The following is a 24,057-nucleotide window of genomic DNA, read 5'->3' as shown; positions in this document are numbered from 1 at the left end:
ACCACACGACGCTCATTAACAGAACATACAGCATCAAAAACTGGACTATCTATAATGATTTTATCACAACGACCTCTTTTCACTCGTCTGCATCACCTCTTGGAAATCTCTCAACTCCAAATGGCGGCCTCTCCAAGTTCATGATGTCGGTGGGGCTTCTAAAATTAGAGGCGCCCTGCCAGCTCAGGGGCTGTTATCACTGAAAAAACTCCCTGCAAACCCCCTGACAGACATCAACCCGCAGGAGGAGTGGGGCCGCCTTCCGGTGCGGATTGGCCACAATCTCACCTCCACGTCCAATCCAAATCGATTCCGCGGCTACGACTGGTTACAATCAAACCCGTACCTAAGTCTGCTACGAATGCAAGTCCGGCCCCTTTCTTAACAGATTGTCAACTGGCAAAAAACTTAGATAATAACCGCGACTCCTTTTCTGACGTGTGTTTCCTCTTTGCCACGCTCCTCCATTCCTTTCTTTTGATCGATCGCTTCTCCCTCGTTTAGAAGCGCGTTCCCCCCCGAGGTTGACTCTTTTCAACCTTTCCCCCTCCCTCTCATGCGCGACGGCGTCCCTCACTGATACTGACCCCCCCGTCGCCGCCTCGTCACCCTTCCACTCTCTCGACCCGCGCTCATGAGAACAGCCACATCGCTGCCCTCCAAGCTCGTCGCCTACGACCCTCACGAGAAACCAGGCCGATACAATTTCAAACCCAAGAGACAGGGATATTTCGCAAGGATGAAGGAATCTTGGATGACCCAGTCGCAGAGGACTAGGTGGATTAAGACCGCCGCCATCGTCCTCGCGATTGTTACACTCTTCTACTTTATCTCGCCCAAGGGCGTTGAAGTGTACAACGGAGCAGGTGCTGCTAGTGGAGGTATGAACAGTTGTCTAGGGAAAGTTGCAGTTTACTCATGCGCTCTAGGATCTCAAGCCGCCAAGGGCGGTGATGGCCAAACTCCCTCCGACTCGACTTACGGAACCGATCGATGCACCAAGTCCTTCTCCAAGGAGAAGCCCATTGTGCAGTATGTCCTCATGATTGACGCTGGCAGCACTGGATCGCGAATCCACGTCTACAAGTTCAACAACTGCGGTCCTACCCCCGAGCTCGAGAAGGAGGAGTTTAAGATGACCGAGAAGGAGGTCGGTGGCCTCAGCAAGTATAAGGACGACCCCGTGGCCGCCGCCAAGAGCCTGGATCCCCTCATGAAGGTCGCCATGGACAACGTTCCCGATGCTCTCAAGGGCTGCTCTCCCGTCGCTGTTAAGGCTACCGCTGGTCTCCGAATGATCGGCAAGGAGCCCGCTGATGCCATCCTGGCCGAAGTCCGACGACACCTCGAAGTTGATTACCCCTTCCCCGTTGTCGACCAGGAGAAGGAGGGTGTTGCCATCATGGACGGCTCCCTCGAGGGTGTCTACGCCTGGATCACCACCAACTACCTCCTCGGCAAGATTGGCGGTCCTGACCTGAGCGAGACCGCTGCTGTTTTCGATCTCGGCGGTGGTTCCACCCAGATTGTCTTCGAGCCTACCTTTAAGGGCGCTGCTGATGGCGGCATGCCCGAGAAGCTCGCTGCTGGCGACCACAAGTACGATCTCAGCTTCGGTGGTCGCAACTTTGAGCTTTACCAGCACTCTCACCTTGGCTATGGCTTGATGGCTGCCCGTGAGGCCATCCACGCTGCTCTCATCAACGACATTAGCGAGTCCAAGGGCGCTGACAAGGCTTGGTTGAAGGAACCCATTGTTCACCCCTGTATCGCTCCCGGCATGTCCAAGGATGTTAACGTCACCATTGGCGCCGGTAAGGAGGTCAACCTCGTCAAGTTCACCGGTCCCTCGCAGCCTGCTCCCGCCCAGTGCCGCAACCTGGCTGAGAAGATTCTCAACAAGGACGCCGCTTGCGGCCTCGCTCCCTGCTCCTTCAACGGTATCCACCAGCCTCTTCTGTCCAAGACCTTCACCAAGGAGGATGTCTACATCTTCTCCTACTTCTACGACCGCACTAAGCCCCTTGGCATGCCCGACTCCTTCACTCTCCGTGAGATGCACGATCTTACCCAGACTGTGTGCATGGGCAAGACTGCTTGGGACGTTTTCACCACTGTCCCTGGTGCCATGGAGGAGCTTCTCGACCGACCCGACCACTGCCTGGATCTCAACTTCATGGTGGCTCTTCTGCACACTGGCTATGACATGCCCATTGACCGAGAGGTCAAGATTGCCAAGAAGATCAAGGGCAACGAGCTTGGCTGGTGTCTCGGTGCTAGGTGAGTTTTTCGTATCCCCCTTTCCGCTTTCTCATACTAACATTAATTCAGCTTGCCTCTGTTGGAGGCCGGCTCTGGCTGGTCATGCAAGGTCCGCGAGATCTCTTAGAGGGAAAGTCAAGGAAGTATGGCGTTGATGACGGTTGCGGCATATGCAATGTCTTTTTTTTTATTAGAGTGATTGTTTCAAGGCGGCTAATGGCATTTTGGGAACATGGCGAAATCAATTGAACGGGCCATCGGCATCATGAACAAAACTTGGACTGGACTAGGCCTGGCTGGCTACTCGGGGAACTGGAGTCCTCAATCAACTTGTCATGACGTGTAGATTATTATAGAACTATTTAATACACGGGCGACCGCCTCAGAGCGGCGCGGTCACCATGCCAAGCACATCTTCGACGACATCTTCTGGGCCAATGTCTTCTAAGAGGGCTTCTACGGCTTCCACCTTGCTGCCCCATTGCATACTTCTCTCCTTTTCAGGAAGCGTCAGTTGGATACGATGTAGATAGATCTTGTGAGCAGCGAGGCCAACAAGTGCGGGAGTAACAAAGTCCAGACGATGCAGGGCGGCTAGGCAGCGCATAAGCTGACCAAAGTGCTTGGTGGCCGTCGGGCTGATGCCTCCAGCAACGGCTCGATGCATACGGAGGAATGAGACGATGTTCATCTGGTAGCGGGTGACTTCGATATCAACCTTGGCCTCTTGGCTCAGTGTTCCCAAGTGGCTGATCTCCTGTTTTACGGTCAGCTGGAGGAGGATATGGGGTGAAAGTGAAGCCTACGTTTTCGGTGATTAGGGGTTGACCAGAGGAGCCTTCTTCACCAGGCCCCCTTTTCACTACACTTTGCGTTGATGCTGTGTCTGCATCATCAACATCCGCCTCATCGAGGTTGACAAATCCGTCTTCTGGATCATGCCAATATGCGATGTACAAAAAGTCGTTGAGGTGCGCTGTTACACGAGCCTCTCCACCACTGGCTGCCTGCAACACTGGTATAAACACAAACTGCTTCGGAGCCGTCTGGACAGACGTTCGAGTGAAGATGCGGCGTGTACGCAGGAGCTCTAGAGCTTGGATCTGGACTGCCTGAGGTGCTCGGTCGAGGTTCTTGGCGAGGATGACGTTGGCTATTCGCGAGGAAAAGGCGCCGCCACCTGGTGACAGTGGACTAAGTGGTGTGCGTGGATGCGACGAGGATGGCCGTGACGTAAAGTACGAGTCTGGGTGGTTGCGCGAGGGCGAGGTAGAGCGGCCGGAGGAGGGTTGGTGGCCGATGATGAGAGCGGCGGCGAAATCTTCGAGCGTAGTGGAGGGAGTGCAATTGACGACGACCCAGCTGAGGCCAAAGGTCTTGGTGGCTACCAGTTGGAGCTCTTGTATGAGGTCGTCGATGGCATCCGACGGGGTGCTCACGAGGCAATGTTCGCGACTGATGAGACAGAGAAGCAAGGCCAGCTCGAGGTCACTCAAGGCGTGGACCTTGTCGAGAAGGCTGTCATCCGCCATGATTCCGCGGTCCAAGCCTCAATCCTGGGTCCATGAGGCTCCTTGGATCTATCCTTGACATGAGGTTGACCCTATTTCCTCCTCATCTCAATCCACCGCCTATCTGAGCTACAAGGGTAGATGTCGCATGATGCTGCTGCATATGATGTCACGTGGGGTTGCACAAACCGCGAACCACTGGCGCCGTCGCGCCCCACCTTTGATTTATGCATAGGGCTAGGACCAGAGTGGATTAGCGCCGGTGGGCATCACCTCTAGCGACGGGCGAGGCTGTGACATTGGTACTCTCCGCTGCCCTCCCGTCATCTGCCGCTGCCTCTTCAAACAACAACCCAACCTAGATTCGATCCTGCTGCCGCCACGGATCTTTTCCAGCACCCACGACGACGATACAAGCTCCCCGAAGAGCACACCTGCTACGGGTTGCGATAGATTTTATAGGCGACATCGAGCCTTGACAAACGAAGGCGCTGCGGTCATTGCGTTCCAGACGCTCGAGATAACGTCATTGAGAATCGCTCTGCTCGATAGACTATAGCCCAACATGTCTTCGAGAAAGAAGGTCCTCCTCAAGGTGCGGAGAACAGAGTATTTGATCTTGGAGAGCTCAAAATATTGATATGGCCGTGAATAGGTTATTATCCTTGGCGATAGCGGTGTTGGCAAGACCAGCTTGATGAACCAATATGTGCGCACCTTTCCACGACCCCTCGATAACGGCCACGATGCTGATATCTCCCCCCCTCACCACAGGTCAACAAGAAGTTCAGTGCGAGCTACAAGGCCACCATCGGAGCTGATTTCCTGACTCGAGAGGTTCTGGTTGATGACCGACAAGTCACCATGCAGGTAGGACAGCCCGCTTGTGCACGCAAACACATCGACCTCGAGATTTGAAGCTGATCGCCGGCAAAATAGCTGTGGGATACCGCCGGCCAAGAACGATTCCAATCGCTGGGCGTGGCCTTTTATCGAGGCGCTGACTGCTGTGTCCTCGTCTACGATGTCAACAACGCCAAGAGCTTCGAGGCGTTGGACAGCTGGAGGGACGAGTTCCTCATCCAGGCTTCTCCTCGAGACCCTCCAAACTTTCCCTTTGTGAGTCAGGCAGAAGCTGTGGATTGAGGTTGCCTATTAACCGGATTGTGTAGGTTGTGCTAGGCAACAAGATTGATGTTGAGGAGAGCAAGCGAGTGGTATGTGATTCGATCAGTCAGCATGGAATTATTCTGACATGCAGCAGATTTCCAACAAGAGAGCCATGACCTTTTGCCAGTCCAAGGGCGACATCCCTTACTTTGAGACGAGTGCCAAGGAGGCCATCAACATTGACCAGGCTTTTGAGGGTGGGTATTTTTGAATGAGTATATCTGCAGATTTAACATGGTATAGTGATTGCCCGAAACGCCCTCGCCCAAGAAGAGTCGGAGGAGTTTAGCGGCGACTTTGATGACCCGATTAACATTCACATCGAGAACGACCGTGACGGCTGCGCGTGCTAGAGGAGTACTAGAGTGTACGATGCGATACAGACAACACGGTTCGGATTGGATTCGATGAGAAGGGGGACCGGCTCAGGAGGAGGGAAATGTGTCTCGTGTGTGGTGGAGGCAGCATTACTTGACTGAATGTATCATACTGAGGCCGATGGTTTTCCTTTTTTTCTTGTTGGTGTTCATGCATGGATGCGACTTTTTTTCTGTCTGCTTTTTTATGCTCTGATTGGTAGTTGTGAGGTCAACATGGACGATTGAGTTGTCGACAGATGGCTTATCTATCATATTGAACTGTTGTCCTCATCCAGTGTGTGTTGAGTGTTGCGTGTGTCATTGCTGATATGCCGTTTAGACACGGCCAAGAACACGCCATCCACTATCACAAGCTTCACCTCAAACCATGCAGCAATAGGAGAAAAAATCGTACGTTGTCAGAAAAGCAACCATGAAGGTTACATACTCCATATCTTTGTCTCTCCTTGTCTTATACCCGTATCATAACCAACGGGATCTTGTCCCTCGGCATCTGCCCCACCCAGCTCCGAGGCCGAACGCCGCGTACCCCGGATTTCCAAGCTCCCCACTTGGGGAGAGCCTCGCGCTGTGAGAGGTCCAGGAGGCGAGTCAGCAGAAACGAACCTCGGCACGCTCGCCATCATTCGAGACGACGGTGCGGAGAAGCTGGGGTAGTTAGAAGGGTTACGGGAAATCATTTAAGGACCGTGGATCTTCTCTTTTGTGTAATCTCGGGGACATTTTATTGAGACATTGACGTTGTTTTTTTATCTTCTTTTTCGTCTTGTTTCTTGTGATACTGTCATCATCTGACGTCGACAACATCAAAGCTGTCATCATGTCGGCGAGAATCCCTGCTATTGTGGGTTGCTTCATCCCTCCCATTGTGAATATCTTCGACTAACTGTTCAATCCTTAGGCTGTAAATCGCGTCAGCGACGCTGCCAAGAGACAGCTTGACCTGGTGGCCAAGTTTGTCGAGGAGGAATGCATCCCGTAAGCCCTCCACTACAGAACCCCTTCACCACACGACTAACACTCTCACAGAGCTGACCCCGTCGTCGAGGCCCAAACGGGTGTGGGCGACGCGCGATGGGAGGGCCACCCTTCCGTCATTGAGGACCTCAAGACCAAGGCGCGGGCTCTCGGCCTCTGGAACATGTTCCTCCCCAAGGGCCACTACAAGGAATCTCCCGGCTTCACCAACCTCGAGTACGGTCTCATGGCCGAGTGGCTCGGCCGCTCTAGCGTTGCCTCGGAGGCGTGCAACTGCGCTGCTCCCGACACGGGAAACATGGAGGTGCTGGCCAAGTACGGCAATGAGGCGCAGAAGCAGCAGTGGCTCAAGCCTCTCATGGAGGGCAAGATTAGGTCTGCGTTCCTCATGACGGAGCCGCAGGTCGCGTCGTCGGATGCTACCAACATTGAGCTGGATATTCGACGCGAGGGTAATGAGTATGTTCTCAATGGACAGAAGTGGTGGTCTAGCGGTGCTGGTGATCCTCGGTGCAGCATTTACATTGTCATGGGCAAGACGGATGCCGACAACAAGGACCCTTATCGACAGCAGTCGGTTGTCCTGGTGCCTGCCGATACTCCCGGCATCACTATCAACCGTATGTTGAACGTCTATGGTTATGATGATGCGCCTCACGGACACGGCCATCTGACATTCAAGAACGTGAGGGTGCCTGTCTCCAACATTGTTCTTGGTGAGGGACGAGGCTTTGAGATTATCCAAGGCCGTCTTGGACCTGGCCGTATTCACCACGCGATGCGCACCATTGGCGCTGTAAGTTTTCCCACCCTCACATAAACAAACGTCTGCTCACAATTGCCAGGCCGAGCGAGCCCTCGACTGGATGCTCCTCCGCGTCAACGACGAGTCCAAGAAGCCATTTGGCAAGCTCCTCCGCGAGCACGGCGTAATCCTCGAATGGATCGCCAAGTCCCGCATCGAAATCGACGCAGCCCGCCTCATCGTGCTCAACGCAGCCATCAAGATGGACGAGCTAGGTCCCAAGAAGGCGCTCAAGGAGATCGCGCAGGCCAAGGTTCTCGTCCCGTCGACGGCCCTCACCGTCATCGACCGGGCCGTGCAGGCGTTTGGCGGAGCGGGCGTCTCGCAGGACACGCCGCTCGCCTACATGTGGGCTGGAATCCGCACGCTGCGGCTGGCCGACGGACCTGACGAGGTTCATCTGCAGCAGATGGGTCGCAACGAGAACAAGCGCGGTCCTGAGGCTACGGCTGTTATCAAGAGGCAGAGGGCCAAGACGGAGGAGCTGCTCAAGGAGTATGGAGTCGAGAGGAAACAGCCGGGAGCAAGGATACAGCACAAGCTGTAGATGGCTGATGTGAGTGGCCGCAGGTTCATGGTTGACCAAGTGAAGCAGTGGAGAAGACCTCCTGTTTGCTTTTCTGGCCGCATGAAGAGTAGCCAAACATGGCCGGGATGATGATTTTCGGCATCAAGATAGTGTTTTGTTTGTTATGTACTCTGTCTGTGATAATAGATCTCCAGGTATAGGTCTGGACTCGAGTTTCCTGGTCGACTTGTATTGGGTGACATTGAAGCATGTTGATACTTGCCATGACTCAAAGATCATCAGTCACATCCACGACCCTTGAAATCTAATGCGCATAGTCCACGACATGCCATTGCCCCTGGCGATGAATGATGCGTTGTCCCTTAGCCGATGCGACCTAGGTACCTCACAGCCCGCGCGGGAAGAAAAGACGGGCACTTTTTCTGACGTGCAGAAGCTCACGGAAACTAGCGTGCAACTCAACACGGCAAGGAAGGAAGGAGGAGACCCACATTCCAATGTGGCCCTGATCCCTGCTTGCCGTGCAATTTTTCTCGCCGTTGCCCCGTCGACCAGAAACACCGTTTACTTTACCTGGTAATTTTCTTTGAGTTGTGCACGTCTTGCCCGGATTTATATCCATCCCATCACAAAGAGCACTTGGTACATTAAAGAAGCACGCACACCTCGTCTTTAACTTCTTCAGACACTCACGCAATCGCAAGCTTAAGCTTTTCTCTTACATCGCTTTCGCAATTGAAGTTGCAATAGCATCTTGTCTCTTACACACACACACATCTACACACTATCAATCATGTCGACCAAGGTTCTCGCCGACAAGGACGTCAACGCTGCCATGTCAGAGCAGCAAGCTCCTGTCAAGGAGGTCAAGAGCATGGAGTATCACCGCCAGATGCTCCAGTCCAAGATGGCACAAGAGGAGTCGTACGAAATACTCTATACACTTTTACAGACTTCCACTGACTTGAGACAGGACGACCCAGTATGTCTCGCCCTCGGATAACATCATGAGCCCTTGCACCGCCAAGATCAACGCTCTGCGCAACAAGCACGCGAGCAAGTCCGTATCCCCTCTCCCCAACTCTCTCGCACTCGACTAACAATTCATCTACAGGGCCAAGCCCAAGTCACTGTTCGCCCAAGCCAGCGCTAAGAAACTCAAGGGCGACAACCCCTTGGGCGCAAAGCCAGCCCCGACCAAGGCCTTTGGTCTGTAAACACCCGACGACGACAACAACTTGTTTCTTCTTCACACGTAACGCTTTTTGTGTGTGAAGCCATGTCTTTGTGGATTACGCCGTGTGTATTTACTTCACCAGGAATTCAGTCAACCGCTGGAGGTTGGACTGGGGCGTTTGGGGTTTTGCTTGTGCAGGATATCAAGGCCTTGGGTTGTAATGATATGATGCGATGAACAGGGTTTGGGTTTGGACTTGGGACTTGCTTATGGTTACTACTGTTGATGTACGATTTTACCAATGGACATATGACTAAGAACTTTGTGTCATGTGTATTTTTGTGTTTGTGCGGCAATTGAGATAACGACTGTCTACGCTCGCCAGCCGCTGACAATGTAAACAACATCCTCATCCGACACCGGATGCCCTAGACCAACTCTCTGAGGAACATGTCTCGCACTAGCACCCCAAACCAGCGCATACTTGAACGTATCCTTCAGCGTCCTGTGGATACGATCGCAAACGTCTTCGATGGTGCTGTTGCTTCGCACAATCAGAGCCTCGCTAAAATCGGGATCCACGCCCTTGCGCTTGGTGTAGATGCGGATCAGCTTGAGCTCTTTCCAGCACCTCTCCACAACATCTTGAATACCCAGGTCCAGCTCGCAGCTCATCACCACCGTGTGGTCCTCGCGGGCTAGCTTATCCAGGAAATCGAGCGAGACGCTGTCGATCTTGTTGTACACGTACAAGCACTTGATGTACTTGCGGTGGTCCTTCATGATGACATCGATAAAATCGTCGACGGTTGCGAACTCGTCTCGCACCAGGACCTCGCAGTTGAGAATCTTGTAATCGCGGAGGATGTTGAAGACCATCTTCTCGTCCAGGTACTTGGGGGGAGTCTGGAATGTGATCTTCATGCCGCCCGCCTTCTTGACCTTGAGATAGATATTGCTGCTTCCGTGTTAGTCCAACATCCGAGACTGTCTTATTCGACACTTACGGCGGCTCCCGATTCAGACGGATACCGACTGCTTCCAGTTCAGCCTCGAGTAGGGCTCTCTGCTCTGCCTTTTTGGTGGCGTCCAGCACCATGAGAATAAGATCGCTGGTCTTGGCTGCTGAGATGACTTGTCGTCCTCGACCCTTTCCCTCGGCGGCACCTTCGATAATACCGGGAAGATCAAGAAGCTGAATCTCAGCACCGCCATACTCCAACACGCCAGGAATAGCTGTAAGAGTTGTGAAGGCGTAAGAAGCAACCTCGGACCTCGTCTTGGTCACCTTGGATAAGAAAGTCGACTTTCCTACTGATGGAAAACCGACGAGGGCAATTCGCGCATCACCGCTCTTGCTGACGTCGAAACCTGAACCACCACCACCTCCAGCTCCCGGACCAGGTTCCAGGAGTTGAGCCCTAAGTCGAGCGAGTTTTCTGGGCTTGTTAATATCGGATGGGAATGGCGTCGTGTTTCGAGTGGTAGGTTCGAGACATGTCTTGGCCTGCTAGTGAACTTACCCTTTTAATAGACCCAGATGATATTCTGAGATGTGTTAATACACGCTAGGAACATGTGATGGGAGGCGAAGCATTGTCAACATACCAGTGGCCTTGTTTTCTAAGATAATGTCAGCTCAAGTCTTGTAAAATAAATGGGTGCTAATGCAAAGGGGATTTGTGAAAGTCTGGCATCGCAGTGAATCTTGAAGAACATGGCACCGTTATAACGAGCTATTCCTTTCACTAGTCTTCAAGATTCAAGACTTGTGTGTAACCAGAACTTTCCAACTTATGACCTGAACTCATAGAACATATCAATGCTTACTTTGCGTCCTCTTCATCTCCTCCTCAATCCTTCAAACGTATCAGTGGTGCCCCGCCATGGCGCTCAAGAGTGACAACGTACTCCTTGATCTTGTCCGTAATGTTGACCATCTTGTCGTCTGTTTGAGACGCCCGTCGCGTCTCTGGACAAGTCCTGGAAAAGAAAAGGGGGAAGAAACTTGGGTATAAGTCGCGAAAGGCCTCGGGTTCTATCCAGGATCCAAAATCATGAGTGGAGGGGCTAGAAGAGGCCTGATGAAGTGGCGGCAGAATCTCAATCCTGAGCTCCACAAATGCGGGATGCGCTGACTCACCGCCTTCCTCTTTTGGAGGCATGTCCATCCCCCAGAATCTTTTGTAGCCTTGCATCATTTGCTAGGTTCTCGAGGCAACGTCGCGTCGCCATCACAACAATCTTTTTTTCAACGATTCGTTTTTGCGCAAGGATATCATGGCCGATACAGCAGAGCAGGTTGCGACGGCGCCGGTCGCCGATCAGGAGGATGAGGAGATGGCGCTGGCGACGACAAATACCGATGTCGCGGCCCCGACTACGAAAAAGGTCGTTAGGAAGATCATTCGCAAGAAGAAGCGACCTGCGCGAGTGCAAATCGATCCCGACACCCTCACATCAGAACCTCCTCCTCAGACCGGTACGATCTTCAACATTTGGTACAACAAGTGGTCGGGCGGCGATAGAGAAGACAAGTACTTGTCCAAGACTCACGCCAAGGGTCGTTGCAACGTCGCTAAAGACTCTGGCTACACCAAGGCCGACGGACTGCCGGGGAGCTTCTTCTGTCTGCGGTTCGCGCGCGGTATCTGCACCAAGGGCCAGGATTGCGATTACCTCCACCGACTTCCTGGGACGTACGATCACTTCAACCCCAATGTGGACTGCTTCGGACGCGACAAGTTTTCCGATTACCGAGACGATATGGGTGGCGTTGGAAGTTTCATGAGGCAAAACAGAACTGTCTATGTGGGAAGGATACACGTCACCGATGATATTGAAGAGATTGTGGCTCGACATTTTGCTGAATGGGGTCCTATCGAGCGCAGTAAGTATATGTTGTGAGTTTTTTGTCGCATCTGCTAACGGAACTAGCCCGTGTTCTCAACACCCGAGGTGTCGCATTCGTAACCTACGTCAAGGAAGCCAACGCCGAATTCGCAAAGGAAGCCATGGCGCATCAATCTCTCGACCACGATGAAATTCTCAACGTTCGATGGGCCACCGCCGATCCCAACCCGATGGCGCAGGCGCGTGAGGCGCGAAGAATCGAGGAACAGGCCGCCGAGGCCATTCGAAGAGCCCTGCCTGCAGAGTTTGTCGCCGAGATTGAAGGCAAGGATCCCGAGGCCAGGAAGAGGAGAAAGATTGAGAGCAGCTATGGCCTTGAAGGATACGAAGCTCCCGATGAAGTGCACTTCGCTCGGGGCGCCCAGGCTGTGAACCCCCTAGGAAGGGAAGGGTTTGATGTGGAATACCAGGAACGGCCCATGATCGAAAACGGCGAGTCTAGCGAGACACCAGCGCAGGAGGAGCAACAGCCACAGCAGGAGACGGGGGGCATCTTTTCGGGCAGCACACTTGCGGCTCTTAACAAGGCCAAGGTGTCGGTGGCTTCCAAGCCCAAAGCTGCAGCCTCAGCAGGACCGCTGGTGGCATATGACAGCGACAGCGATGATGAATAGGGGGACAAGGCGTTTTGAAATTTCTACATATTGGATGCATAGATTATGTATCTGTTAACTATAATGATACCACAATGACAGCAAAAAATTTCAGCTGTTGAAGATTCTAGAGTACAAGACCTCGTGCCGTCCAAACCACAGATCCATAAGGGGGATTGTCTGCCCGGCTTCTTCAACTGGCGTATTCCACTCTCGATCGATCATGTCGTCAATCATCTTCTGCACATGCTGTCCAGCCAACACCTTTTGCGCCTGGTACGGTCCAAACACACTTGCTCTCACTGCCGCCGATATCAACGCCTTGACGTGACTCAGCATAAACACGTACGCCGTCTGTCGCAGCTCTAACCCGACGAGGGCGCATATGGCTCCGAACAGTGGCGCGAGGTGCGCAGATACGAGAGGTACCTCGTTTTGACTCTCGCGCCTCAAGAGCGCAGCAAAGTCACGCAGCGCATGAGCATCGACATCTGGTCGGCTTGCGCGGAACGACCGCTCCCAGATACTCAACAGAGCACGACCCTGCGCAACGCTCGCACGACGACCTACGGTGCAGATAATAGCTGCATCGAGCTGGTCGTCTAAGTGAGGGAGGGCATCTGGGTTGCGATGTCCGGCGAGGACGAAAGGGAGCGTCGTCGCAGCAAAGGACGACAGCGACGAAGGTAAGAAGGAGGAGAAGGATGCGCTGCCGCGAGGCGTATGAGCTAGATATGACTCTAGGCCACTACTAAAGGCGAAAGAGCCGAGAGGAAGGGCAGAGTCTGAGAGGAGAAGTAGGAAGTGAGTCGAAGGTGCGAGGTGAGCTGATACTCATGGTGAGCTGAGATCGTCATAAGGGGTGTGGAGGTGATACATACGACCTGAAGGTGGAGGTGGAGCTGATAGTTGCTTTGTCTTTAGACGTGCCTTTGCATCTTGAAGCCGACGCTCTAGTTCCAGAATCTCATCCTGGATCTCATTTGTATCATACACGACAGGTTGTAAAGGAGCCATGAGTAGAATATAACGTGACAAGTCCAAGTTGAGACCTAGCTCTGGCTCGTTCACGCCCGTGATAGATAAGCGCAAGGCCCCCATCGCCCTATGTAGAAAACGGCGGGCAAGATAACAACCATGATAAATCCAATTGACTCAAGTTTAAAAACCATATCCGATGATTCTTCTCTGCAACAGGAAAACAACAAAACCCAACTCCATGCCAATGCTAAAAAAACCCAGGCCCAGCCTTTCCAGGGTTCCATCCATGAGTTTACCAAGTTAAAAGTCCAATTTTTATCAGCAGCCAAAAAAACAAAAAAGTCCAACACCTCACTCCATACTAAGCCCAAGTAATTACCTGCATCCATTCTCTCTCAAGGTCTCACATTTTCCTTGTCAAACCCCTTTCTTCTCTGCGCCCTCTTCTTCTCCGCCATTCTCTGCTCGATTCGCGCAATCGCCGCTGCTCTACGCTCCGGTGGTAGTGTGCTCTTCGACGTGGTGGTGGCTGGAGGTGCGCCATTGCTCTGTTCTGGACCTCCTAGACGCGTGAAGCGATCCTGCAGGAGATCAATGTTGTCATCTGCCTTGTCGGTTGCCGTGTTTCGTTTTGAGCGCGCAATCGACTTGGCGAGGGCTGGTAGATCAGGAACAGCAATGTCATTGATTTCGGGGAGTCCGGACGCGGCACCTCCACTCTCGATGCGTTTGGTGAGCTCCTCACCGAGATAAGCCCTGTTCCTGGGTGATCGCGGCACGAATGGCTGCCATCTAGGCCGGCCAAGATTTGGCCTATCGCCAAGGCCTGATTGTTTTGTTGTTCCAACATCTGATTGGGTCACCTTTGGGAGCGCGTCTTCGTGGAACTTCTGCCGCAATGAAGGGACATTGGGGTTTGTGGCCTTGAGTCCAATGGCCTCGCCTTGTAGATCTGTCAAGTCGAAGCTTCGCCGCTCGAGGTCATGCCCTCGCTGGTTGAAAGCCCTTTCTGAGGATTCCTCCTTTCGTCTGGAGTTTTCCTCCGCCAGACGACTGATTTCCGTGTGAACATGCCAGCTCTTTGGTCGAGTTGCGGGCGCTTGTTCTCCCGTCTTCAATGTCCTTATCTCCTTCTTGAGTTCTGCAATCTTTGAATGGGCGCGTTCCAACACTCCATTCTTATCCGTAGCTTGAGCTTCCGTCTCCTTTCGGTATGCCTCAAACTCCTCCTTGAGCTGGCGGATCTCTTCGTCTTTTCTCTTAGCCTCTTCCCTGGCCTCGCGAAGTTGGGCGCGTAGATCCTGAGCCCTTGCACTCTCGCGAGGAGTGTCAGGCACAGCCGTTGTCTGCATCTCAGCCTTTGAGGCCCTCTTTTCTGCTGCCCTGACTTGACTCCTCAAAGTTGAGACTTGGTCGCGAAGTTCGCCCAGCTCCTTCACCTGGGCGCGTGCCTTTCTCAACTCTCTCTGTGTCTCTAGAATGGTCTTTTGGGTTCTCGGTGATGTTGCTAGTCGACGCCTGCGGCCGGCCTTTGAATCTGGGTCGTCTTCTCGGTCCTTGAGGAACTCTTCAAGTTGATCCTCGAGTTCTTGAACACGAGTTCGATACTGCACCGCCAGAGCGGTTTGTTTCGTCAAAGTTGATAGAAGCTCAGAGTTGACATCGTCTGATCGATCATCTCGCTTCGATGCGATTCGAGACGCGCCTTCAGCAATCTGCTTCTCCATCTCAATCACCTTTTGCTGCTCTTCCTTGAGCTTGACGGCGAGGTCACTGGCCTCGGCGTCCTTTTGCTTGGCATATGACTTTGCCAGCTGCTTGTACTTGAGCAATTTCTCCATCTCGACCTTGGCCTCGTCGTGATACTTTTCGAACTCCTCCTTCCAGTATTTCCCGGATTGCGAATGCGGCTCGTTCAGATCGACCGTGATGTCGTGGGTGCAGCAATCCTCGTCGTCGGCTTCTTCCCACTCGTCGTCTGAAGTGTCATCCTGATTTCGTCGCGTCGCAGCCTCCTGAGCTGCTGATCGCGATGCTTTTTCCAGAGCTTCATTTAGGCGCGTGCGATGGCGTGTTTCGTTCTCGTGGATCGCATTAAGATCATTGGTCTTTTTGACGTCCTGTCCAAATGACACGCGTTTCCTTCTTGTGGTTCCCGTGCCTGGGGTCAAAAGAATGCCCTGTGGTCGAGGCGGTGTTTGAGAGACTGCGTCCGTCTTCATGTTCTTTTCTTTGGCTGCTCTCGTGGCTTGGTTTTCGCTCGGCCGCGCCGGGGTTCCAAACAAGGCGCTCTTGAAAGCTCTTGCAGCAAATACTGGCGCAGGGGTATCGGGCACATCGATTTGGGTCGTGTCTAACATGAATGGTAAGTAAGAAGCGTGCGATGATCGTGGAAGCCAAGAATTCGTACCACCGTCATTGACAGCGTTGGGCGCGTCCTCGCCGCGTCTCAGCATCCAACCCAACATCTTGTAATCTTCGTGGAGCTGAGAGTAGCGCGTCGTCTGAATGTGTTGATGTAATTGTTTCGCATGCGCGATCACAAATGATGAGATTGTAGCATCTGTCTCTCCAATTCGTGGTTGGCGATGTCGGATTGTTTGGGAGATGAGTTGTAAAAGGTTGGTTTGTTTACTTTCACCTGTCACATCACGACAACAGTGATAAGAAAGACGGGACCCTGGGTGGCACACCAAAGTAACTTTCTAGGCAGCGCTAGCCGGGGTCAGGCACCTCTGCAGCGGCTACCACTTGGCGGTCCAGGCGTCTCGGGGCGTCGATTGGCCAAAGTTTAGCACTCCGGCCGCTGCAAGAGCCGCCGTGAACCCCTCATCAGCCCTGTGGCCGCCTGTAATTCGGTGAAACGACACCGCCTTTCCAGGATAAGCAGCATCTCGAGCTGTAACCGGCAATAAGGTGAGTAAAGTACCCCGCCATCCCGCCCATTTCGCGACGTCAGAGCCCAGGTCTGGCCTGGCGATTTCTTCACCTGTCATCCATTTGCTGGATGACTCCTTCAACCAACCTTTTTATTATTATTTTCTCGACATTCTGTGCCGCCATGGCTTCTTCCCTGTAGCGTCGCAGCTTTTGCTGTGACACTTCTCTGGATCCCGAGCAACCATGGCGTGGCAATCAGGGGTATGGAAGTCGCCCTTGAACCTTACGAAGAACAACGATGAGTCAAGCTTTCCGGGCCTCCAGCCCGCCGCGAGCCCGGAGGCTACCAACAAGATTGAATATGAAGAACTACAGCAGAATGAGCTCCTCGCCCTCGAGGCTATCTATGGCGAAGACTTTGTCATGCACACAGGAACTCACAGCGCTTGGAAGGTAGAGTCACATGCCGTCCCCTCCATCAGCCTGCTCCGATAGTCGAAGCTCATAGTACGTAGAGAACAGATCCTGCTTTTGATATACGAATAAAAGCTTCGAGAGACGAAGACTTTGCCGTCACTCTCGGCTTTGTCATGACTGCGACGTACCCCAAGTCTCCCCCGTTGATCACCTTGAAGGACTATGACCTTAAGGAAGTCACCCAGTTCAAGATCCAAAAGTTCCTCGAGACACAGCCGAAGATATTCGCGCAGGATCAACAGGAGATGATCGATCAGATTGTCGAAGGAGTTCGTGACATTCTCGAAGATGCCGCCCAAGCAAAGGCAGATGGCAAACACTTGCCGTCCCTCGAGGAGGAACGAGAACGACACGAGGCCTCGTTGGCCAAGCTAGCGCAAGCTAAGAAGGAGGAAGACGATCGCAAGAAGATGGAGGAAACAAAAGAAGAAGAACGGGTCATGGCGGAAATGCTGCAGCAGCAGATTGATCGCCAACGACAAAAGGCCAAGGAGTCGAAGCGTCGCCCCAACGGCAAGACTCCCCAGCAGCCCACCTCGAGCACCGAGACGGAAGAGCTCATCGAGTTCGACCAATATTGCAATACGACGGACAAGTCGGGGAATGTTCTTACTTTCAAGGCTGTTGCTAGCAAATGCGACCCCCGACAGGGTCCTGTCTCGGTTGTCTATACGGTCAGGCCTGTCCTTGCTAACGGCCAGGGCAGCCAGACGATGGCGCTCAAGGAGGCTATTTTGCGCACTAGTAGTAAGGACTCCAAGGAGTTCAAGGTGCAGCTGCAGAGTCTCGAGTCGCGTCTTCAGGACCTCAAGACGGTAAAGCGAGTTCAACACCGCCACCTCGTCGAGGTCCTGGACTTCAAGGTCCAGAGTGGAATTGCCACTGACCCGACTGTCCCAAATGCATGGACCGTAAGCGTCTTGACACCGCTGGCGGAAAAGGGTCCCCTGGAGGAACTCTTGGAACTTGCTGGGCAGATTGAGATTGGCAAAGTGCGGTCTTGGACGCGTGACTTGCTAGATGCGCTCAACTTTCTTCACAACAAGAACATTGCCCATCAAGATATTCATGCAGGGAACATCCTGTTGTTCCGAGAGTCCACCGGTGAAATCGTTCCCAAGATCTCCGACTCGTGGTATCAGAGAGAGATCCACGCCATCAGTTCGCACAAGCCGGGACCTCCAGGCATGACTACTGCCAAGTCTGCTTACTGGCTGCCGCCAGAGGTTGCTGCTGCGTCCAAACCTCAGTATACATACAAGACTGATATTTGGGACTTTGGTGTTGTCTTTGTGCAGATGATCTTTGGTCTTGATGTGCTGCGGACCTACTCGTCGCCCAAGAATCTGATGGAATCACTTACTCTATCACATTCCTTGCATGAGTTGGTCAGCAGATTCTTCAAAGAGGACAAGCAAAAGAGGCCACGAGCCTTTGAGCTTGGATCCAGTGAGTTCTTGGCTACTGATGCGCCAGTCCTCTTTGACGACACGGCCGCGATGCTATCGAGCAGCCCTTCCATATCATCATTGCAAGTGATTCCTGCGAGACTGAGGCGTGACTCTATCACCCGAGGTCCTGTCCTGTCCAGATACACTGAAGACTTTGTTGAAGAAGGCAGGCTCGGAAAGGGCGGCTTTGGTGAGGTGGTCAAGGCAAGGAAGAAGCTTGATGGCCAGATTTATGCTATCAAGAAGATTACTCAGCGCTCACAGGCCAGTCTTACTGAAATCTTGAAGGAGGTTCGACTGCTTTCTCAGCTCAGTCATCCCGCTGTTGTTCGATACTACAACACCTGGGTAGAAGAGATCCCAGACCAAACAGACACCGAGGACGATACCTCAACGGGTTACTTTACGGAAGAGAATACTCGAGGTACTGGGTCGGCTGGAATCGACATTCAGTTTGCTACTAGCACTGGAGGTCTCGATTTCATGTCCTCGAATGCCAATGTCGACTTTGGCTTCGATGATGAGGACGACTCTGATGATGATGAGGACGACGATGAGGACGATGACGATGATTATTCTGACAGCGATGTGGCTGTCGGTCGTGTTCTTTCGCCGGACAAAGAGAGAAACGCCGCAATGTTACGGCGTGCTCGGTACCAGCGATCATATCGAACAATTCTATACATCTCGATGGAGTACTGTGAAAAACGGGTATGCCTCAACTTTCCCCTCTCGCTTGAATCAATAGACTTGCTCACCAGAACCGTTAGACCCTTAGAGATCTCATTGCGAGAAACTTGTACAAGAATACAGCCGAAATCTGGCGCCTCTTCCGCCAGGTCTTGGAAGGTCTGGCCCATATTCACGGACTCAGTATCGTCCACCGTGACTTGAAGCCAGAGAACATCTTCATCAGCAGTGGCTCTGACGGCATCGACAATGTCAAGATTGGCGACTTTGGACTTGCCACCAGTGGACAATTCTCAGTGGACAAGGTGGCTGCCAACACCCTTGAGACCGATGATATGACAAGGAGTATCGGCACTGCCTACTACTCTGCGCCTGAAATCAAGTCAACTGTGAATGGAATGTACAGCACAAAAGTTGATGTAAGTGGAGTGGTCAAATTTGTGTATTGCTAGACTAATCACTAGCAGATGTACTCTGTGGGCATCATCTTCTTTGAGATGTGCTACATTCCCATGATGGGTATGCAAAAGGCTGATGTACTCGGTCAACTTCGACGAGTCAAGCCAGTTCTGCCATCTGATTTCAAGCCGGCAGACAAGGTTCAGACTGAGATTGTGCTCTCCCTTGTCAACCACAACCCCAAGGAGAGACCCTCAAGTGCGGACCTCCTCAAGAGCGGCAAGCTGCCAGTTCAGATGGAGAGTGAGACTATCAGACGCACCCTTGCTGGACTTGCCGATCCCAGTTCGCCATACTATCGCAAGATGCTTTCAACCTTGTTTGCAAAACACATGGAACCCACAAAGAACTATGCCTGGGATATGTTCTCTACAGGCCCAAGTCCACAGGAGCTACTCAACCAAGGGATCGTCAAGAAGTCTCTCATCAGCATCTTTCGCCGTCATGGTGCGCTGGAATGCCCCAGGGGAGTCATATATCCTCGCTCGTCTCATTACGGAGACAATACCGTGCAACTTTTGGACGCCAACGGAAACGTGCTTCAGCTTCCGTACGATCTCACGATGGGCAATGCACGAATGATGGCCAAGCAAGCTACTGGTCCCGTGATACAAAGGACCTTTACCTTTGGCAACGTTTTCCGTGATAAGCAAGACACGGGACAACCCCTGATGTTTGGCGAAGTCGACTTTGACATTGTCACAACTGACGCACTGGACCTGGCAATGAAGGAGGCTGAGGTTCTAAAAGTGATTGACGAGATCATTCACACATTCCCTTCGCTGTCTTCGACTGTCATGTGCTTCCACTTGGGACACTCTGATCTTTTGCAGCTCATTTTCGAACATTGCGGCATTGAACCAGCGTGCAGACGCGCAACGGCAGATGTTCTGAGCAAGTTGAATATTCACAACTACACTTGGCAGAAGATTAGGATCGAGCTGCGGTCAGCGGCTGTGGGTGTATCAGCGACGAGCGTGGACGAACTACAACGATTCGATTTCAGGGGTAAGCGAGATGGCGCATCCAAAACGTGCATCACTAACGTTGTCTAGACACGCCAAACAAGACATTTTCTAAACTCAAAACCCTCTTTGAAGGCAGTGACATGTACCAGCGAGCTTCACCCACAATTGCACATCTGAAGGAGGTCATTGAGTATTGCAAGCGTCTGGGAGTCGGGACCAAGGTCTACATCAACCCCCTGAACAGCTTGAAGGAGGGCTTCTACACTGGTGGCATCCTCTTCTCGTGCCTCTACGACAAGAAGACCAAGGACGTCTTTGCAGCTGGTGGAAGATATGACCAACTTATCAAGGAACACCGGCCCAGAATCGGCGGCCAGTTTGGCGAGAGGCACGCGGTTGGATTTAGCTTGGCATGGGAACGGTTAGCGAGAGTTTCCAAAGTCAGCGGACGACCGTTCCTAAAGAAGGGAGAGGAGGAAGGAAACGGCATGTTTAACACTCGAAGGGTGAGTTCATCTGTATTTTGGTGTTTTCCGACATGTCTTGCTAACATGAGATGCAGTGTGACGTTTTGGTTGCCAGTTTTGACGCCGCTCTGCTCAGATCATCTGGTGTTGAACTTCTTCAAATGCTCTGGGCTCACGATATCAGTGCGGAAATGGCCAAGGACGCGAGATCCCCTGACGAATTGCTGTCGAAGCACCGCGACGAAGTGTACTCGTGGATCATCATTATCAAGCAGGACTCCATCCTAAAGATCAAGAGCATGGGCAGAAAGGACGCACCAGACGTTGATATTCCGTCAACGCAGCTACTGTCTTGGCTCCGAGGCGAGATCCGAGAACGAGACGCGAGGTCTGTGGTGAAGCTTCGAGGCAACAGTTCTCAAGCCGAACCCAGCGGCTCGGGAGACAAGGATCCGGAGCAGGAGGTTCGAGTACTCATAGCCCAGACACGGAGCAAGAAGTTCAACCGGAGGACGGTGGTGGAACAAGCCCAGGTCAGCGCCAGCAGTGTAGTGCGATCGTTCCTCGACGGACCAATCCTCGCCATTGAGACAACAGACCAAGTCATGGACCTGATCCGCGAGACGTGTCTCTCCGAGCCCGAGAGCTGGCGGCAGGTCGAGCACGCGGTGACGACGTCGGAGAAGAAGTACATACGCGAGATCCACGACCAGCTGGACACGTGGCGATACAAGTTTGAGAAGAAGAACTGTACGAGACACTCGTTCTTGTACAACTTTCGGTCTGGCAACTGCATCTACTATGATCTGGGCAACTGATGTTTCATCAAGTGGAAGTTGGATGTGGATAGATGGATTTGTTAGTGTTGCATGATGTTTTTGGATGTTGCTTTGCTTTGCGTTGTAGATAGGGGAGGTTTGTCTGGCCAGATACCTTTGCATACGATAACAACTCAACTCTGATTACGGTTCTATTTTTTTCCATGAGACACAAGGTTTGGAGGAAGCCTTGATATCTCCCTAGCAACCTCAACACATCCTACATCTAAACAGCAATAAGCTCTACAGCCTCAGCCAGCCCCAGCACCCACGACCATGGTACCATCATCTAGTTTAATCCCTTCTCTATTGTCGGAAGACAGTGACGGACTTGGCAAGCTCCAAGTTACTGAGTCTTCCCGAACCTTGAATACCAGTGTGCTAGAGTTTCGACTCCCACATTCCACATAGATAGTTATGTAGATGAGTAGGCATGCGTGACGTAGACGTGACAACGTAGACGTAACGTAAGCTTGACTTGAAATACATACATCTTATGACATCTCTATTATTTTGCCAGTTGGTCCAATTTTGCTTTGTATTTCTGCTTTCTCAAACCGAGTATCTTTGAGAATGCGAGATGATTTCCCTTATCCTGTAAGAACCTACTTTGGTCAGAACTCTGTAGCAGACGATCAACGCTAGTTCACATCACTCACTTTCGGCTACTTTGTTGAGATGATGGGGAGATACATACGGTCAGTTGAAGTATGAGCTCCAGAAACGCCAGGCTGTTAATAGCGGATTCGCCATGATGCTAAGGAAGTACTTGATCACGGCCAACTTTTGTTTTCTCATGAAAAGGACGATATTCAGGCTCGTCCCGTAGTAGTGATTCGAGCACATAGCCTATAGATCAGCGACTTGGAACGTGTACTGTCGTCCAACCTAAGTCTAGGTATAAAGCTACCATCTCTCTCGTCTCTATCAACACCTCAGGAACCAACATTTCAGCAACAACACACTTTCTATCCCTCTCTCAAGACGAACACTCTCACCTTATCTATCCACAATGTCATCCACTCCTACCATCCCAACCGCCACCATGACAGATGACAAGACAAAGGTCATCGGTGGGAAGAACAACTTCTGGCTCTGGTCCCAAGAGTCAGGTTTTGATCTCACTCATCCCGACGAGCCTTCATCTCCACCTGTCTATCCACGAATCTCACTGACAACCAGTATCGAACAGGTTACAATCGACCCGACCAGGACAGCTCTTGTCGTGGTGGACATGCAAAACTACTTCCTATCCCCTCTTCTGGGCCGCCCCTACGATGGTCCAGGTCAAATGATGGCACTCAGACTTGAGGAGCAAATCATCCCAGCCTGTCGAAGGGCTGATATTCCTATCCTGTGGGTCGGCTGGGGCTTGGATGAGGCGGACCTTGATGACATACACCCAGCCCTGGCACTGTTGTTCTCTTTTGACAACAACATTGACGATAACCCTAACGAACCGAAATACCTCGGAGAACTCGGCCAAGACATTGGGTCGCCAAAGCTCATCATCAACGACTGCGATCACACATCAGTCGAGGCCGGAAAGGTCATGGTGCGTGACCAATGGAACACGGCCCTCTTCCCGACACTAGCAAGAGTGTCCCTAGAAAAGGACAAAACCATCACCAAGAAGCGTCCATCCGGGTTCTGGGGAGGCACAGGCATTGAGGAATACCTAGCCGTCCTAGGCATCACTACGCTGCTGTTTGCAGGAACCAACACCCACCGGGGTCTCGAGGAATCTATCCGAGATGCTAGCAACAAGGGCTGGGACTGTCTCTTGCTGAGCGATGAGGAAGATTCTGGGGAGGGACTTGAGAAGAGGTGTGGACGTGACTGGGGGTTTGTTTTGACGTCTGAGCAGTTCGTTGATGGCGTCCACTCTATGCAGACTGAACCAGAGCTTGACGATCCCTTTATCGATCAAGCTTTGACGTATTATCAGGGGTTCCACGTCCGGGCATGATTGCATTGAAACACCCATGATACTAGCATCGGGGATGTTTCAGGCTAGGAGACGGGGTTACAGATAATGCCATAGCTTACCCCATCATGATCAGTCAATACTTGGTCATGAATCTGAATAGGAAACCCCTTTTTTTCTTTTCGGATATCCCTTTGAGTTTACACACTGTGGCACGACGATCAGGCACAAGGCGTCCTTCTAGAACTTGAGAGGGGGGCAAAAAAGTTTAAACCACGTTCCACGATAACGAGATTTCTCATTCTCTCTCTCCCCCGCGCCTCCGAGTCTCGGGGGCGTTTTTGTATGCTCGGCAGGTACGTATATCATCGGTGGAGCCGGTTCAGCCGGGGTGGGTCAAGGGACCACGGGGATCCGACGTCAGTCAGTCACCAGAGAAGGCACGAGCGAGGGGAGGCAACAGTGTGATATTTTGGTAGGAATGAGGTAAGAACTAATGTTGGAAAGGAAACCTGAATAGTTCAGGCAAAAGAAACAGGTAAAAAGTGGGCAGGTGCCGTCCAAACCGGCCGGGTACCTTCCTGGGTTCATCGACCATTGTGGATTCCTTCACTAGGCGCC

At 52.3% G+C, this 24,057-nt stretch overlaps 11 protein-coding genes across 11 annotated transcripts; 7 read left to right on the top strand and 4 right to left on the bottom strand.

Moving 5' to 3' along the window:
* Positions 1-634: 634 nt before the first annotated feature.
* On the top strand, positions 635-2,389 carry NECHADRAFT_49341 (uncharacterized protein; the record flags this gene model as incomplete). Its single annotated transcript, XM_003050482.1, has 3 exons — positions 635-866; positions 930-2,280; positions 2,332-2,389. 3 exons carry the CDS (start codon positions 635-637, stop codon positions 2,387-2,389), a joined length of 1,641 nt encoding a protein of 546 aa, XP_003050528.1.
* A 255-nt stretch (positions 2,390-2,644) lies between these two features.
* NECHADRAFT_49400 (uncharacterized protein) lies at positions 2,645-3,794 on the bottom strand (the record flags this gene model as incomplete). The annotated part of the gene is made up of 2 exons (XM_003050085.1): positions 2,645-3,034; positions 3,126-3,794. The coding sequence occupies 2 exons, from the start codon at positions 3,792-3,794 to the stop codon at positions 2,645-2,647; spliced, it is 1,059 nt and encodes a 352-aa protein (XP_003050131.1).
* Positions 3,795-4,116: 322 nt separating this feature from the next.
* Positions 4,117-5,592, top strand: NECHADRAFT_71983 (uncharacterized protein). Its single transcript, XM_003050481.1, has 7 exons — positions 4,117-4,368; positions 4,429-4,482; positions 4,548-4,643; positions 4,713-4,892; positions 4,946-4,990; positions 5,038-5,140; positions 5,187-5,592. The coding sequence occupies exons 1-7, from the start codon at positions 4,339-4,341 to the stop codon at positions 5,294-5,296; spliced, it is 618 nt and encodes a 205-aa protein (XP_003050527.1). The 5' UTR covers positions 4,117-4,338; the 3' UTR covers positions 5,297-5,592.
* A 420-nt stretch (positions 5,593-6,012) lies between these two features.
* NECHADRAFT_105356 (uncharacterized protein) lies at positions 6,013-7,859 on the top strand. Its single transcript, XM_003050480.1, has 4 exons — positions 6,013-6,167; positions 6,225-6,301; positions 6,353-7,097; positions 7,147-7,859. Exons 1-4 carry the CDS (start codon positions 6,144-6,146, stop codon positions 7,651-7,653), a joined length of 1,353 nt encoding a protein of 450 aa, XP_003050526.1. The 5' UTR covers positions 6,013-6,143; the 3' UTR covers positions 7,654-7,859.
* A 406-nt stretch (positions 7,860-8,265) lies between these two features.
* NECHADRAFT_101680 (uncharacterized protein) lies at positions 8,266-9,130 on the top strand. The gene is made up of 3 exons (XM_003050479.1): positions 8,266-8,559; positions 8,609-8,695; positions 8,750-9,130. Exons 1-3 carry the CDS (start codon positions 8,429-8,431, stop codon positions 8,850-8,852), a joined length of 321 nt encoding a protein of 106 aa, XP_003050525.1. The 5' UTR covers positions 8,266-8,428; the 3' UTR covers positions 8,853-9,130.
* A 54-nt stretch (positions 9,131-9,184) lies between these two features.
* Positions 9,185-10,752, bottom strand: NECHADRAFT_84934 (uncharacterized protein; the record flags this gene model as incomplete). The annotated part of the gene is made up of 6 exons (XM_003050084.1): positions 9,185-9,770; positions 9,820-10,233; positions 10,336-10,360; positions 10,421-10,435; positions 10,643-10,671; positions 10,724-10,752. 6 exons carry the CDS (start codon positions 10,750-10,752, stop codon positions 9,185-9,187), a joined length of 1,098 nt encoding a protein of 365 aa, XP_003050130.1.
* A 340-nt stretch (positions 10,753-11,092) lies between these two features.
* On the top strand, positions 11,093-12,339 carry NECHADRAFT_48781 (uncharacterized protein; the record flags this gene model as incomplete). The annotated part of the gene is made up of 2 exons (XM_003050478.1): positions 11,093-11,702; positions 11,750-12,339. The coding sequence occupies 2 exons, from the start codon at positions 11,093-11,095 to the stop codon at positions 12,337-12,339; spliced, it is 1,200 nt and encodes a 399-aa protein (XP_003050524.1).
* Positions 12,340-12,429: 90 nt separating this feature from the next.
* NECHADRAFT_49172 (uncharacterized protein) lies at positions 12,430-13,335 on the bottom strand (the record flags this gene model as incomplete). Its single annotated transcript, XM_003050083.1, has 2 exons — positions 12,430-13,145; positions 13,203-13,335. The coding sequence occupies 2 exons, from the start codon at positions 13,333-13,335 to the stop codon at positions 12,430-12,432; spliced, it is 849 nt and encodes a 282-aa protein (XP_003050129.1).
* A 359-nt stretch (positions 13,336-13,694) lies between these two features.
* On the bottom strand, positions 13,695-15,767 carry NECHADRAFT_48571 (uncharacterized protein; the record flags this gene model as incomplete). The annotated part of the gene is made up of 2 exons (XM_003050082.1): positions 13,695-15,652; positions 15,710-15,767. The coding sequence occupies 2 exons, from the start codon at positions 15,765-15,767 to the stop codon at positions 13,695-13,697; spliced, it is 2,016 nt and encodes a 671-aa protein (XP_003050128.1).
* A 646-nt stretch (positions 15,768-16,413) lies between these two features.
* On the top strand, positions 16,414-21,509 carry NECHADRAFT_71976 (uncharacterized protein; the record flags this gene model as incomplete). The annotated part of the gene is made up of 6 exons (XM_003050477.1): positions 16,414-16,632; positions 16,695-18,818; positions 18,878-19,216; positions 19,265-20,264; positions 20,312-20,730; positions 20,787-21,509. Exons 1-6 carry the CDS (start codon positions 16,423-16,425, stop codon positions 21,507-21,509), a joined length of 4,815 nt encoding a protein of 1,604 aa, XP_003050523.1. The 5' UTR covers positions 16,414-16,422.
* A 1,012-nt stretch (positions 21,510-22,521) lies between these two features.
* Positions 22,522-23,478, top strand: NECHADRAFT_84930 (uncharacterized protein; the record flags this gene model as incomplete). The annotated part of the gene is made up of 1 exon (XM_003050476.1): positions 22,522-23,478. One exon carries the CDS (start codon positions 22,522-22,524, stop codon positions 23,476-23,478), a length of 957 nt encoding a protein of 318 aa, XP_003050522.1.
* Positions 23,479-24,057: the final 579 nt, after the last annotated feature.

This window comes from Fusarium vanettenii (genome assembly GCF_000151355.1).
Source record: "Fusarium vanettenii 77-13-4 chromosome 9 genomic scaffold NECHAsca_6_chr9_2_0, whole genome shotgun sequence".
NCBI classification, from domain to species: Eukaryota; Fungi; Ascomycota; class Sordariomycetes; order Hypocreales; family Nectriaceae; genus Fusarium; species Fusarium vanettenii.
This window is presented reverse-complemented; position numbering and strand designations above follow the sequence as displayed.

Bases quoted from the DNA above. Each gene is read 5' to 3' on its own strand.
- NECHADRAFT_71983 (XM_003050481.1), top strand. From the start codon at position 4,339: ATGTCTTCGAGAAAGAAGGTCCTCCTCAAG. The intron at 4,369-4,428 runs GTGCGGAGAACA...GGCCGTGAATAG, and splicing joins GAAAGAAGGTCCTCCTCAAG to GTTATTATCCTTGGCGATAG. The intron at 4,644-4,712 runs GTAGGACAGCCC...CCGGCAAAATAG, and splicing joins ACCGACAAGTCACCATGCAG to CTGTGGGATACCGCCGGCCA.
- NECHADRAFT_105356 (XM_003050480.1), top strand. From the start codon at position 6,144: ATGTCGGCGAGAATCCCTGCTATT. The intron at 6,168-6,224 runs GTGGGTTGCTTC...TTCAATCCTTAG, and splicing joins CGGCGAGAATCCCTGCTATT to GCTGTAAATCGCGTCAGCGA. The intron at 6,302-6,352 runs GTAAGCCCTCCA...ACACTCTCACAG, and splicing joins GTCGAGGAGGAATGCATCCC to AGCTGACCCCGTCGTCGAGG.
- NECHADRAFT_101680 (XM_003050479.1), top strand. From the start codon at position 8,429: ATGTCGACCAAGGTTCTCGCCGACAAGGACGTCAACGCTGCCATGTCA. The intron at 8,560-8,608 runs GTACGAAATACT...GACTTGAGACAG, and splicing joins AAGATGGCACAAGAGGAGTC to GACGACCCAGTATGTCTCGC. The intron at 8,696-8,749 runs GTCCGTATCCCC...ATTCATCTACAG, and splicing joins CGCAACAAGCACGCGAGCAA to GGCCAAGCCCAAGTCACTGT.